The sequence below is a fragment of the Panthera onca genome, chromosome X (genome assembly GCF_046562875.1).
Source record: "Panthera onca isolate mPanOnc1 chromosome X, mPanOnc1 haplotype 2, whole genome shotgun sequence".
Classification (NCBI taxonomy): domain Eukaryota; kingdom Metazoa; phylum Chordata; class Mammalia; order Carnivora; family Felidae; genus Panthera; species Panthera onca.
In genome coordinates this window covers 6,886,775-6,900,247 of record NC_138357.1, presented here as the reverse complement: position 1 = coordinate 6,900,247, position 13,473 = coordinate 6,886,775, and the positions used below count along the sequence as shown (strand labels likewise).

At 40.3% G+C, this 13,473-nt stretch overlaps 1 protein-coding gene across 12 annotated transcripts in view; it reads left to right on the top strand.

Moving 5' to 3' along the window:
• Positions 1–442: 442 nt before the first annotated feature.
• The window catches only part of FMR1 (fragile X messenger ribonucleoprotein 1), a 37,887-nt gene continuing 24,856 nt past the window's right edge, over positions 443–13,473 (top strand). For 5 of the 12 annotated variants that reach the window (XM_081792878.1, XM_081792874.1, XM_081792875.1 and 2 more), the window contains exons 1-2: positions 449–764; positions 10,755–10,807. In XM_081792878.1, coding sequence (XP_081649004.1) covers positions 714–764; positions 10,755–10,807 — 104 coding nt within the window. In that variant the 5' untranslated portion in view covers positions 449–713. Of the gene's footprint in view, positions 765–10,754; positions 10,808–13,473 lie in introns of all 12 variants that reach the window. The other 7 variants (XM_081792880.1, XM_081792871.1, XM_081792870.1 and 4 more) reach the window with 4 other exon arrangements.

The following is a 13,473-nucleotide window of genomic DNA, read 5'->3' as shown; positions in this document are numbered from 1 at the left end:
TCTAATTCTTCACCTTTAAGCTTGACCCGTACTCCACCTCCAGCTCAATTAGACTGTGCCGCACTTAAAAAAAAAAAAAAAAAAAAGCCTCCAACCCAAGCCAGCCGAGACTTCGAATAAGTGAATACACTTGATCACTACAGGAGGATCTTTCCCACGCCTCCACCTGACCCTCTACAGGAATAGGCGCTCTGGCCCTCGCCAGGCGCCACGAAGCGGCGCGACCTCAGCCCGCGGTGCGACCTGTCACCGCCCTTCCCGCCTTCCCGCCTCCAACGAGCCCGCGCACGCCTAGCCCGCGCGCAGTACGTGTGGCCCGGCCCCCAGCCTGTTTCCAAGCAGCGCGCATGCGCGCGCTCCTGGGCCCGCGGGGAGAAAGAGGGCGGGGCCGAGGGGGGCCAAGCCCGCGGGGGGAGGGGCGGTGTCGGTCACGTGACGCTGTTTCACTGTTTACACGCGGAGCGGCCGGAGCTTTCGGCCTCAGTCAGGCGCTCGGCTCCGTTTCGGTTTCACTTCCGGTGAGGGGCCGCCTCCGAGCGGGCGGTGAGCCGACGGCGAGCGCGGGTGGCGGCGGTGACGGCGGCGCCGCTGCCGGGGGGCGTGCGGGAGCGCGGCGGCGGCGGCGGCGGCGGCGGCGGCGGCGGCTGGGCCTCTTGCGCCCGCAGCCCACCTCTCGGGGGCGGGCTCCCGGCGCGAGCAGGGCTTTCGAGAAGATGGAGGAGCTGGTGGTGGAAGTGCGGGGCTCCAATGGCGCTTTCTACAAGGTACTTGGCTCCAGGGCAGGCCCCATCTTCGTCCTTCTTTCCCTCCCTTTTCTTCTCGGCCTCGGCGGGAGGCAGGCCTGGGGCCCTCTTCCCGAGCGCGGCGCCCGGGGGTCACGGTGCGCTCGTTGGGATGTTTGGGAGAGAAGAACCGGACTTGGGGCCTGTAGGAAGCCCCTCGAGCCCCGCTGCCTCTCCTATAAGAGGCCCCGGCGCCTATCGGAATGAGAGCGGGCAAGGAGAAGAGCGTGTCCTCTCGGGGGCCGAGGGAGAGCTGGGGATGGGCCAGGGCCGGCGGCAGGTACAAGATCCCGGCGGGAAGGGCCGGTATCCGCGCGAAGTGACGGCGACAGCTTATTTCCCTTTCCTAAATCTCCTCTCACCGTGGGATCCGGGCCTGACGTGTGGGTAGTTGCTGAGTAGCTGGGGGCGCTTCCGTCGAGCCGCCTCCTGCCTCTCACTGAGGGTTTGAGATCTCTTTTGGCTTGTCTTTTCCGGTGGTCCAGCGTTGAGACTTCGGAGAGCTCCACTGTTCTGGGCAAGGGGTGTGAAGAAAGAGTAAGAAGCTGTAGTCGGTACCGAATCACAATGGCAACTGATTTTTAGTGGCCTCGCTTTGTGGATTTCAGAAGAGATTTTTGAGATCCAAAAGTTTCAGGAAGACCCTGACATATCCAAGTAATGCATTAGAGAAGTTTGTAATCTTGAATATTGGCGGCCCCCTCCCTTGTTATAAATGCGGCCAGATTCAGGAATACAGATGCTTCAGCGTCTGAAAACATTATTAGCAACTCTGCTACTTAAGGAAACAATTTTTAACCCTCCAAAGGCCTGAATATATGCCATGAAACTTCAGGAAATTAACTGAGAGTACATTATTACTAGAGAATTTCAATTCGCGAATAGAAATAATTGTTTTGTGCTCCAAATACTTGACTATCTTTTCTCAATGTGTAATGTTGCAGTGGACAGTATTGTTGAGGTTTTAAATAGGCATGCATAGTAGTAATGTGGGGTTTTCTCTTTTACATCATTGCAGATCTAATATCTTACATTTTCAAAAGGAGGATTTAAAACATACTTAATGTATCAGTAGGGCATCTGTTGGTAGTAGTCACTGTAGATCTATAAATTCTTGTTTTCTCTTGAATGTTTCTCTATAACTCCTATAAGTAAAATTCCACTTTAGTATTTTGGCAGTAGAAGGTACATATGGAAGGAAGCGTGGAAATTAGCTATTGTCATTGTCCAACACATTTCTTAAATTTATTATAGCATAACTGAAACATTTCAGAGAAGACTCAGTTGTCTATGGGAAAATTAACAAGTGACTTCATACGTGTGTATTTACCAATTCTGTGGAGATATTTGGGATCAACGTATTTCATAAGTGCATAAAGTATGTAGACACTTTTAGCCAAAAGATAAAGCCCAACTATGAAAGGAAAGGAAAAACCCAACATTTATATTGTTAGTCTCACCAATATAAAATTGTTTATGTTGACTCTGTAGTCAAAATGTTGGTCTGCATTTATTTTAGTGATCCATAATAATTTCTGCTAGTTAGTGTGGAATCAGTCTGGTTCCTAGATGGGTAGTTTTGCTCACCAGATTTGTGGTGCCGACTGTAGTCAATATAAGCCAGGGGTTAATGGTTGGGCAGTGTTCTAATAGATCTCTGATATTAGCTTAGATTGGACACCACTCTTTACCGTCTTTCAGTGGAGTTTGCCTGCTATGAGAAGGCAAGTAGCACATCCTGGTCTTGAAGGATTTATTGTTCCCTTCCAGCAACCTATCATTTGCTGCGGTGATTTTGCTTGCAAGCTGATTGGACTATAATAAGAAATGCCCTCTATCTTTGCTCTTAATCCTCCGTTTTAGTTGTGTGTTGTTTTTTTTTAACGAATTTGCTTAATATGAAGGTAAATAAAAAGAATGGATTGTCCCTTAGTTTCTTGAAGGGAAATGTGAAACATCAAATACGTGTAGAGAAATTGCTATTACGTTTACTTAATTAAAGTTTATTTTTAAGAAAACTTCAAATGGTCTGTGCTGGTACAAAAATAGTTTCTATAATGAAGAGGTTTAACTTTTCATAGGACTCAAAATATTGTCAAGAATTGTAAAGCAAAAAGTAAATCGAGTTGCTTGTCCAGTGAGATGGACAGAAAAGATGGGAAATAAAAGACCAATAAAAAATGAACTATTACGGAGAAACGTTACATTTATGAAAAAGATAGGAACCTGGTTCATCAAGAAAAGCCTTTAAAAACTGAACAACTCCAACAACTTCAGTATAAGTGAATTCACACTTCTATTTGCCTAACACAACCACCATATTGCAAGGGATGATTCTCTATCTTCTGAGCACATGGTCCAAGTTTACAATATAAACTGGATAGAGTATAGCTGCAAATATTTGGATTCTTTTCTCTGCAAAACAACTAAAGTTCAAGATTCAGAATTAACAGAATCATGAAACCAAAACTCTAAGATTGGAGAATTCATTTCTATTTTTCCCTCTAGTGTTTATTCTTAAGAACTTGAAAGTTACATTTAGTAGTTGTCAGAGCCACTACTTTTATGCTTACTTATTCCTTTGACTTGGAAAAAGTCTCATGTACAACTTAGAGTCTTATGTTATTTAAGACATGAGGACACATGAACAAATGTCACAAAATCTTTCCAAAGCATCTCCTAAACAAATAATTTTGAAATAGGTTCTTTATTCTAGGGGCATCTACCTAAAATAGTGTAGTGGTGGCTTTTGTTTTGTTTTGATGTTAAGGGTTTCTTTTGGGGGGGGGGGGGGATGAGAGTTCTAATGTATTGAGAATATAGAACGAATGTCATTCTGATATGAATGTACTAGTATATCCTAAAGTTCTTAGGTTTTGGGTACTAGTATGAATATTACTAAAGATGGATAAATCATGTGTTCGAAACATAAGATAGTTTTCTGAAACTATAGTGACATCTGATTCAATATTGTAATACGGTGTGAATATGCTAAATTGTATTCTTATTTTTAGATTTTAATTTAATACATCTTATGTTTTTAAGTTTGGTATCTGAGGACAGACTTTAATGTGGTAAGTAATACTGTTGAACTAGCAGCTATCTTATGACAAAATGTACAATCAGGAAGAGGTATTTTTAATGAAGACATTAGTGGCCCAACATGTCATGTTAGCTACATACATAGCCTGCTAGAAATCAGTGTTTTACTACAAATAAACTTGCAGAAGGCATTATTCATGTTTATTCTGAAGTCTCTACATCTAACTTTGCATTATAGGTGTTCTATACTTCAAGGAAGTGGGTTTTTCAGGTCAACCACATTTTTTTTCTTCCCCGAGTCTAGCCTTTTTAGAGTTTGATGTCTTTGTGGAAGCACCATTTTTCCCCTTTCGAAGTGTGCATTTTCCAACTTCATGCTCACACATTCTAGAAACCTCCAAATTATTACTTAAATACAAAACTCAGTAGTATAATAATTGGGTTTCTGGTTCCTGTCCACTGTGGGAATGTGTTTTCTGAGATGGCTGTGATCATGATCATGACTGTTGAGAGGTACTGAGAGCTTTCTAGGTGCCAGGCACTATTCTAGACACTTTACATCTGTGAATAATTTATTTAATCCTCTCCCACAATCCTGAGGTGCTATTGTTATTCCCATTTTGTAGATGAGGACAGAGATGTACAAAGAGGTTAGGTAAGTGATTTACTACTGAGCCTCATAGCTAGTAAGGGTTCTCAGGTTCGTGATCTGAGATCAGATAGCATCATTTCTGAAATGATGAAATTTAGCTTGAAGAAATGAACTGGACTTGATTTCCTGCCCTTTTTAAAATTTCATTATAACCTTCCGATTGTATCTTGTTAGTGTAACACCTCCTTAGTACCATTGTAAGAGTTGCAAGGTGATGTTACCACTTTTTACTGTTCATACAAAGATGCCATGACATATGCAGCTTCTGTATCAGCTTTTTATTAAATTACCTCTTGCATCTTGATATTTTACTATGTAATTCTTCCTGTGAATTCCTACTAAGGAAAGAGAAAGTTGGAAATCTTTGACCTCACTATGAAATTGCTTTTGTCGTATGGAGCATATAAGAACTGAAGCATTAAAAAGTTTGAATACATACGCACACAGGAAAGTTAATACTATTCTCTCTACCTGTGTGCTATCTTAGAGTCAAGATGAATCAGAAAGAGTGCATTTTTCTCAGAATTTGTGGTAAGTGCCCAAGTAAAGTCAAGTAATCCTGGACATGTGCTGTGGTTGGAGAAGGGTTGTTGATGAGGTTAATTGTGCTTTTCCCTTTCTGTTCATTCCTTTATGTTGTTAGGGCCCACATTCAAAGGGTGACAAAATGATAACCCCACTCTATATGTGAAGCCTTGGGTTTGAATTCTATATCCCTATGCTCTGGTCCTGTGGGCTTTCTTTAGGAGGGACATTTTGCCGTGCTCTACATTTTCTCTAACGAGAATTACCATCGCACTACATGTGTTGTCTTCAGTGATGGTGTAGTAGCTGTCTTCTGTGGGGGTCAGGGGCTAGCACTGAAGTACATACAGGTTGTCTCTATGATAACCACTCTTCTGACTAGTGACTAGTGAGTTTACCAAGCGAAGACGTGTGAGTTGGAAGGTAAGAGTTCACCCAAATAGGGATGGACTTCTTAGCTTCATCAGTCCTGGTAGTGTAATGTTTGAATTGTCATTGCACACTTTTGGTAAGTATGATTTCTGTTACTGCTTCTTTGATCTAGTTGCCAGTTAAGTTGGGGATCCCATAATGACTTTTTGATTTCTTGTTTCTTCTCCTGATGAGGAGCCTGTGTCTGTCTTTAGCACTGCACTTTAGCATCTTTCTCAAACCCTAAAGGTTTTCATTACATCTTGTCTTCTCAGAGTCTAAATAACCTTTCAGTATTTAGTATCTTTGAGGAAATAGTCTTTTCTTTCTGTATCCCAATTTTTAAATCTTTTTTCTTTAGTGTGCTTTTGTTGAGATGTAACTTTCTGAACTGCAAGAGTATTTATGGTTCTGCATCTTTTTTTTTAATTTTTTTAACGTTTTATTTATTATTTTTTTTTGAGAGAGCACGAGCAGGGGAGGGGCAGAGAGAGAGGGAGACACAGAATTCAAAGCAAGCTCTAGGCTCCGAGCTGTCAGCACAGAGCCCGACGTGGGGCTTGAACCCACAAACCGTGAGATCATGACCAGAGCCGAAGTCGGACGCTTAACCGACTGAGCTACCCAGGCGCCCCTATGGTTCTGCATCTTTCATAAAATACACCCCTCTCTGCTTTACCTCTCATTTATTTAGTGCCAACTGTCCAGGCAGGCATTGTGGTAGGCACTAGACATGTGCGATTTCATTACAACACCCTTATAAGGCAGATCCAGTTCCCCTGTATCCATTTGTTACTAGCAGTTGAGGAGTCTGAGGCACAGAGACCACTTGGAGACTTTCACAGCTTATCTGGTAGAACCAAAATTTGGAGCCTAGGTCTCCTTCACAGCAAAACTTTTTTTTAAATTTTTTTTTTATGTTTTATTTAATTTTGAGAGAGAGAGAGAACACACAGGAGGGACAGAGAGAGAGAGAGAGGGAGACACAGAATCCGAAGCAGGCTCCAGGCTCCAAGCTGTCAGCACAGAGCCCGATGCGGGGCTCGAACTCGTGAGCTGTGACTGTGAGATCATGACCTGAGCCGAAGTCGGATGCTCAACCCACTGAGCTACCCAGGCGCGCCCCCTTCACGGCAAAACTCTTAACCACTAAGTTTCCTGAGTCCCATAAGAGCCCTGGCTCTCAGTACAGTGCAGCTCCCTTTGTGCATTCTATTCAAACCCCTTCCGTCTGTCGTCTTTGTAACCTCAGGGATCCCCCTGAACGTATCTTCTCCCCTGATACCAACTTTGTTTGGTGTAGATAGGTGGGGATTACTAGTTTTCCAGGTTGGTGGTGGGTAGGGTGGTAATGCTCCGGACGTGTCCACGGAACGAGGGTGTATGAGTGTTGGGGTAAGGGAAGGGTGGCCAAAAGAACGGTTACTGGAGAATGTTGAGCCGCAGGAAGATGGGACCCTGGTTGGACGTGAACAGGTTAGTAAAAGGCCTCAGAAGTCAAGGAGATGTTTCTCCTGGGTGTGAGAGCAGGCCAGATGCAACCAATAGTTTCTTCTATTCAGCTTGTTACAGCAGCAACAAGAAGGTATTCCGTGCCTTCTGTATTTACTTAATATGCAAACAATGACTAAAAATGACTGATTTTGGGATAATCCTACAAACATCCACATACAAATAAGCCTCATTAACTAGAAAGCCAAGGGCTAGTAGGCTGTGATGATTATTCAAATCATTTCTGACACTCTATATCCAGAATTGCTTTCAAAGCCTTTGAAAGCTTTTGGTTGTTAATAGTCACAACAGTTGCAGATCTTCCTGCTTTGAGGGAACGTTTGATTTTTAGGAACTAGGCACATGTGGTGAATGAGTATGATTAAACTGTGCAATAACTTTTTGGCAAAGAGAAAAATAAAAATAACAGCAATAAAGCAATGAGACTGACCTTTAGAGTCAGTAAGGTGGATTTGAAAACAGTCCCCAACATTTGTAAAAAAATGCTTTTAAATCAGTGCCATCCAGTGGAATTTTCTGCGATGTCGGAACTGATGTGTACCTGTGCCGCTCACTACAACAGACACTAAGGCATGTGTGGCAATTGAGCATTTGAAATGTGGCAAGTATGACTGGGAGACTGATTTTTTATTTTATTTAATTGTAATTAATTTAAATATAAATAGTCACATATGGCCTGTGGCTGCTATGGTAGACAGCATAGTTTTAGAATAGAGCAATGGTATTGGAAAGATGCCTAATTAAGTGAGAACAGTTTTTCATTCAGCTGTAACAAGGTTCTCTTGCCTGACTAAAGGACTTAACATTTTCTGCATAGTATACAGTAAGGAACTAATGTTAATTACTGCTGCGGCGACATGCAAACATAAAACTTGAGACAAGAATGAAAACAGAAGCAGGACACCTGGGTGGCTCAGTCAGTTGAATGTCTGAGTCTTTTTTCTTTTTGTAAGTTTATTTATTTGAGAGAATGAGCGAGCAGGAGAGGAGCAGAGAGAGGGAAAGAGGAATCCCAAGCAGGCCCCATGCTGTCTGCGCAGAGCCGGAATCGGGGCTTGATCCCACGAACCACAGGATCATGACCTGAAACGAAATCAGTAGTCATAGGCTTAACTGACTGAGCCACCCAGGTGCCTGGAGCGTCCGACTCCTACTTTCGGCTCAGCTTATGATCCCAGGGTCATGGAATTGAGCCCCATATCGGGCTCCGCATGGAGCATCAAGCCTGTTTAAGAATCTCTTACTGTCCCTTTGCCCCTCTCCCCCAGCTCATGTGTGCTCATGCTCGCTTGCACATTCTGTCACAAATAAAAAAAACATTTTTTGTAAATGAAAACAAATCATGCCCCTTCTTGGTGAATAAGGGATCACCTCGTAATAAGAATCTTGATTTGAGTCTTTGATGGATTCCCTCCCCTCAAAAGTGGATTGTATTGACTATCAGGTAAAGAGAAAGCAGGAATGGGGGGGGGGGGTCTGCTATTCCCATTCTAAACTAAAACATCATGGTTAGTATTAAACTAGAGTTTTCAAAAGATGCTGTAGAAAGTGCTCATGATTTAAATATAGCTGAGGAAACATGATGGGAAGAAAATATGGATTCCTCCCCACCTTTAAATCAGCATCTATAGAAATATATGTGCATGCTGAATTTAGAAATAATAACTTAGCCATGTTGGGTATAGCAGAACACTTGGATTCCATTTTATAGTCCCTTTTGATCTTATAAGGGAACTTTTTTTTAGCATAGCTTTGCTTTTATTCTTTTCAACATAATTGCAGAAGACTGGTGTCTCTGTTTATGTAGCTTCCATATAAAAGTTTTTTAGGGCCCTGCTTCACCTGCCATTGTTTTTCTTAAGAGCAACTAATTGATACTTGACTGATACATTTTAATTTTGTATCTGGAGAAGTGTAAGTTTTTGATTAAGCCTTTAGCTTCAAGCCTTGGAAGACTTTTACCAAGACATTTGCCTTGGATCACTTGTTTGTTTATAGTTTTAGGTCTTACATTTTGGTCTCATACATTTTTAGTTTTTTGTATGTGGTCTAAGAGTCAAAAACTTCTTTTTCTGCACATGGATATCCAGTTGTCCTGGCAGCGTTTGTTGAAAACGCTATTCTTTTTCCCTATTGAGTTGTGTTTGCTTCCATGTCCACAGAGGATTTCTTTCTATCACACCCCACGCTGTTTCTCCAGCTCAGAGTCTTTGTTCCTATTTTCCGTTAGGCCTGGCATGCTTCTTCCATCTTCCGCTCCCTTTTGTGTTGCGGAGTCTTCCTCAGTCTTCCAAGTTTGATAAGAAAACTCACCTTTACTTTGTCTTCCCTGATGAACACAACACACACACACACACACACACACACACACACACACACACACACACACAATCTTTTCTCTATGGGTAGGATAGGAACACCTTGGGCAATGATCCATTTCATTGAGTTCTTAGTAGGTCCTCTGAAGTCTGAGAGTAAATAAAGTAAGACCTTAGGAAGCTTACCGTTAGTGGGGAGACGAGCAATAGTAATATAGTGGGGTGAGTTTATAGTAGGGGTGAGCATAGGATATGCTGTAAGAATGCAAGGACGGAATGTAACCTAGTCTGGGTTTGCGCATAAGCGGTGGCATCTGAACCAAGACCTAAGAGACTAATAGAGGTAGCTAGATGAAAAGAGGGAAGGACAGTGGGTAAGAAGGAACAGCATTTACTGAGAAGCCCAACTAGTTTCGCACTGCTGGATCCGCAGCCTCCAGGGATGTGAAAGATGAAGCTTGGAGAGGTAAGGGGTGGGGCCAGGTCACGCAGGGCCTTTTACAGCCAAAAAAGGAGTTTGGCCATAATCCCACAGGCAGGGAGAAAGCATGGAAGGAGAGAAACGTGTACAGAACAAATTTGAGTAAGAAGCTTAAATCTCTCAAGCCATTATAAAATGAATTAAGATATAAAGCCCCTTTGGGTTTCTTTATGCTTTATCCTACTCCTCTAATGGTCAAAACAAAAACAAAAACCTTTCCTGCACCTATTAAAAACTTAATTTTATAGAATTACGGACAGCATGCTGCTTAAAGAATTCTTGATAATTAGTTAGCTATTACTTTAGTTATGTCATTTTATAGAATTAAAGAACAGGCATGCTGATTAAAGAATTCTTGATAATTAGTTAGCTATTACTTTTGTTATGTCTTTCTGCAGATTACTAGCAATTGCATCATCAGATTTAAAAGATTTAAACCTCTACTTTATATTACTGTGTTTCCCTCCAAGTGCCTATGAGATTGAGAATTTAATTAAACTCTGGTAATTGGACTTTTTAGTGGCATTAGCAGCATATTGCCGTTCAGGAAAATTTAGTGTGCTTGTATATACCTAGATTTGAGATTATACTTAGTCATTTGCTATTGTAGTCTCCTAAAATTGTATTAAAGAGAAGAAGATAGGTTACAAGAGATCTATACTGGCTGGCATGTGGTGCTGGATCAAATTTCTTAGTTTTCAATAATTTTAGCCTGAAGTGCACCTCGAGGTACGTACTCAGTACCTGCATTGTAATTTCCAATTACTTCACTCCTTAGATGCTGACCTCTGGAAGAAGCAGTTTTGTTTTCATGTTTTGTTTTAACTAATCCATATTCCTAGGACCTAGCACATAGTAGGTGGCCAACTAATAGATGTGATCCATGAATGAGTCATCCTCACAAACTGAAGCTTTCATTTGAAGCTCCATTTTATTCTTAAACAGAAAATGTTTGGTGTCTCTATAAAATTTAACTAAAAACAAATGATCTTTAAGCTTATAAGTTAATGTAACTGGTGTCTTTCTTACAGGCTTTTGTAAAGGATGTTCATGAAGATTCAATAACAGTTGCATTTGAAAACAAGTAAGTGTCTTATTTTAAGGTTCAGGTTCCTTAATATTTCATACTAATTATTCTTTTTGCTCCTCATTTTAAAAAATTTGAGTCTAGTTTGAGTGTTTTTCAGGAATGGATCTTCATGTTACTCACCAGGAAGATCCTGAACAACTCAATATTAAAACCAATGGAATGACTGTTCCTGCTGTTAACCTCAAAGATCCCTTTTGTTTAACCTTGATCCCTACATCCTGGTCCCCTTGAATGTAAGGAAAGAAACCAGATTCTTCTGTATTAGTAACTTTGAGTTTGGATAGAAATATTTGTGATTGTTACAACATGAAAATGGATTCATGGGTATTGGTAAAATTGATGAGGGTTTTATAAAGTTAAATGTAAAATCGATGGTCTAATTGTCTAGTATATGTTATGAGGAATAATCATGTTTACTCATGAACTTATATCTGTTTCATTTATAATCAATAATAGCAGTGACCAATCTTTTCTGCTAGAAGAGTAAACAGAAATACTTAGGGGCCTAGGAACATTAGCTATACGAAGGTAACTGTGGTATAGATGTTGGCATTTTATAGGAAGAGACAAGTCTCTTGACTGAGTTTTTTTTTTGATACTAATAAAGGGTATTTTCAGAGTAGCCATTCAAGATTCTAAAGTACATATGAACTCTGTAGCCAGAGTGTAGATGTGGTCATGATTTTAGGATTATGTTGAACTCTGAAGAATGGTCCACAATTACAACATTTTGGCTTCTGTGTGCCAAGAGAATTGATAGCATCTCAAAAGCAGTTTGTAGATCCATAGAGAAAAAGATGAGTGGTTGCTTAGGGCTGGAGGGGATGGGGAGTCCTAACTAAAGGGCATGGGATTACCTTTTGACGTGAAGAAAATACTGTAATATTGACTGGTAATGGTTGCACATACTTGTGAATATACTGAAAACCGTTGAATTGTACATACACTTAAGTGGATGGATAATTTGGTATGTGAGTTATATCGGTAAATCTCTTAAAATGTATCTGACCCAGACATACTGCAATTTTATCGTTAGCAGATTCTTTGAGCTACCAACAGGACAAAGTAGTAGTAGTCTCAGATGCCTGCAACACATTTAGGGGGACAGGGATAAAAGGATTTAGAATATTGAACCCTATTCTCAGCTCTAGACACTAACCTCAGTCCAGAATATAAATTTGAATAACAGAGTAACTTTTTCTGAAGGCATAGAGCCAAAAGCTCCAGAATTTGCCTCTGCTGCTTCAAGTATCCATGGATTTGCATGGTTATACACTAGACAGCAGCATCACACTTTTAACAGAAGAATCTTTGATAACATGAGAGTAATTTTTTTGTAATTATACTCTTATCTGCTTGCTCCAATCACTAGACAAACACTGTTTCCCATAAAGGAAGAGTTATCTTTATTTGCCACTCTTTTAATTTCTCCTGTAGTCTTTAATCTAAGTGTTAAACAAACACTCGTTTCCTCTCTGCATTCAAGAATGTGTCTGGTTAATGCACTGTCTTATTAGATCAGTTCTCTTTTGTTTTTAATCAGATTTCTATTATAAATCTAAAATTACTCTACATTTGGACCTCCTTATTTTCTTCTATACTATATAGCTGCATAAAAGTTTTTCTTCAAACTGTCATTCTGGGGATTTGAAATAAATCAGCTGTATTCTTTGTGTTCGTGGAATATGTTTGAGATTCACCGCTGGGTTTGAGCACATCACTAGGGTTTGATAGGTCCCTACCAAAGTAGTCTCTACCCATCCTTGGGTGTTTCCTTTTTGTTTTTCTGTTTAAGAAAAACTAATGTTTTATAGAACTTCAGACTATATCTACTCTTTCTTTTCCTTTCAATCATAAAGAAAGTCCTATTGCCATAATACCAGCTTATTTTAGATGTTATGTTTTTACTTTCCGTATTTCACATTTTTGGATAAAGAATTTGAATTTTTATCTCGGTACATTTAGGATTTAAGATAATTCTTCCTTCTTTGGAACCAAGAAAACTATATTTTGTATTATATGTTTTTGAAAACACACTTAGCAATGAATTTGTGACATGTTAAAAGTCATTAATCTTCAGTATATATAAAAAGGCTTTTCTGAAGTAAAGACAGCGTTTTCTAAAGTGTCATAATTTTCAAATGTGTATAATTCAGAGAAAGGGTTCAGTCTAATATAGACCTAATCAGATTTCCATAAATTCTAACTTAATTACCTACCCTCCTATCTTCTATATGGCTCTTCTTTTTTTTTTTTTTTTTAATTAGCACTTTTCTCAGTAGGATTTTACTAAGAAAGCTTAACAACAACAAAAAAAACCAGAAATGACTGCAGCAGTTGAATCCCTCCAGTGTTTCTGCAAAGTTTGTCTTTTAATATTTTATATCATTTTGGATATAAAAGAATAACCTGGTGTTTTTCCAAATTGTTCCATATCATCTTAAATTTAAAGACATAGGCAAGTTACCAAACTCCTGTAGGCTGTCTTCATCGGGTTTCTGTGGTTTAGCAGACCTTACCAGGCCATGCTGATCAGCAGCCAGCTATCCATGGCAAGAATTGACCACCTCGTGGGATCTAAAATTTAAAGGGGGAAAAGTGAGTTGTGAATTGCTAATGTGCTGACTGCCCCATTTTGCTTGGGAATTAGAGGGCATTTA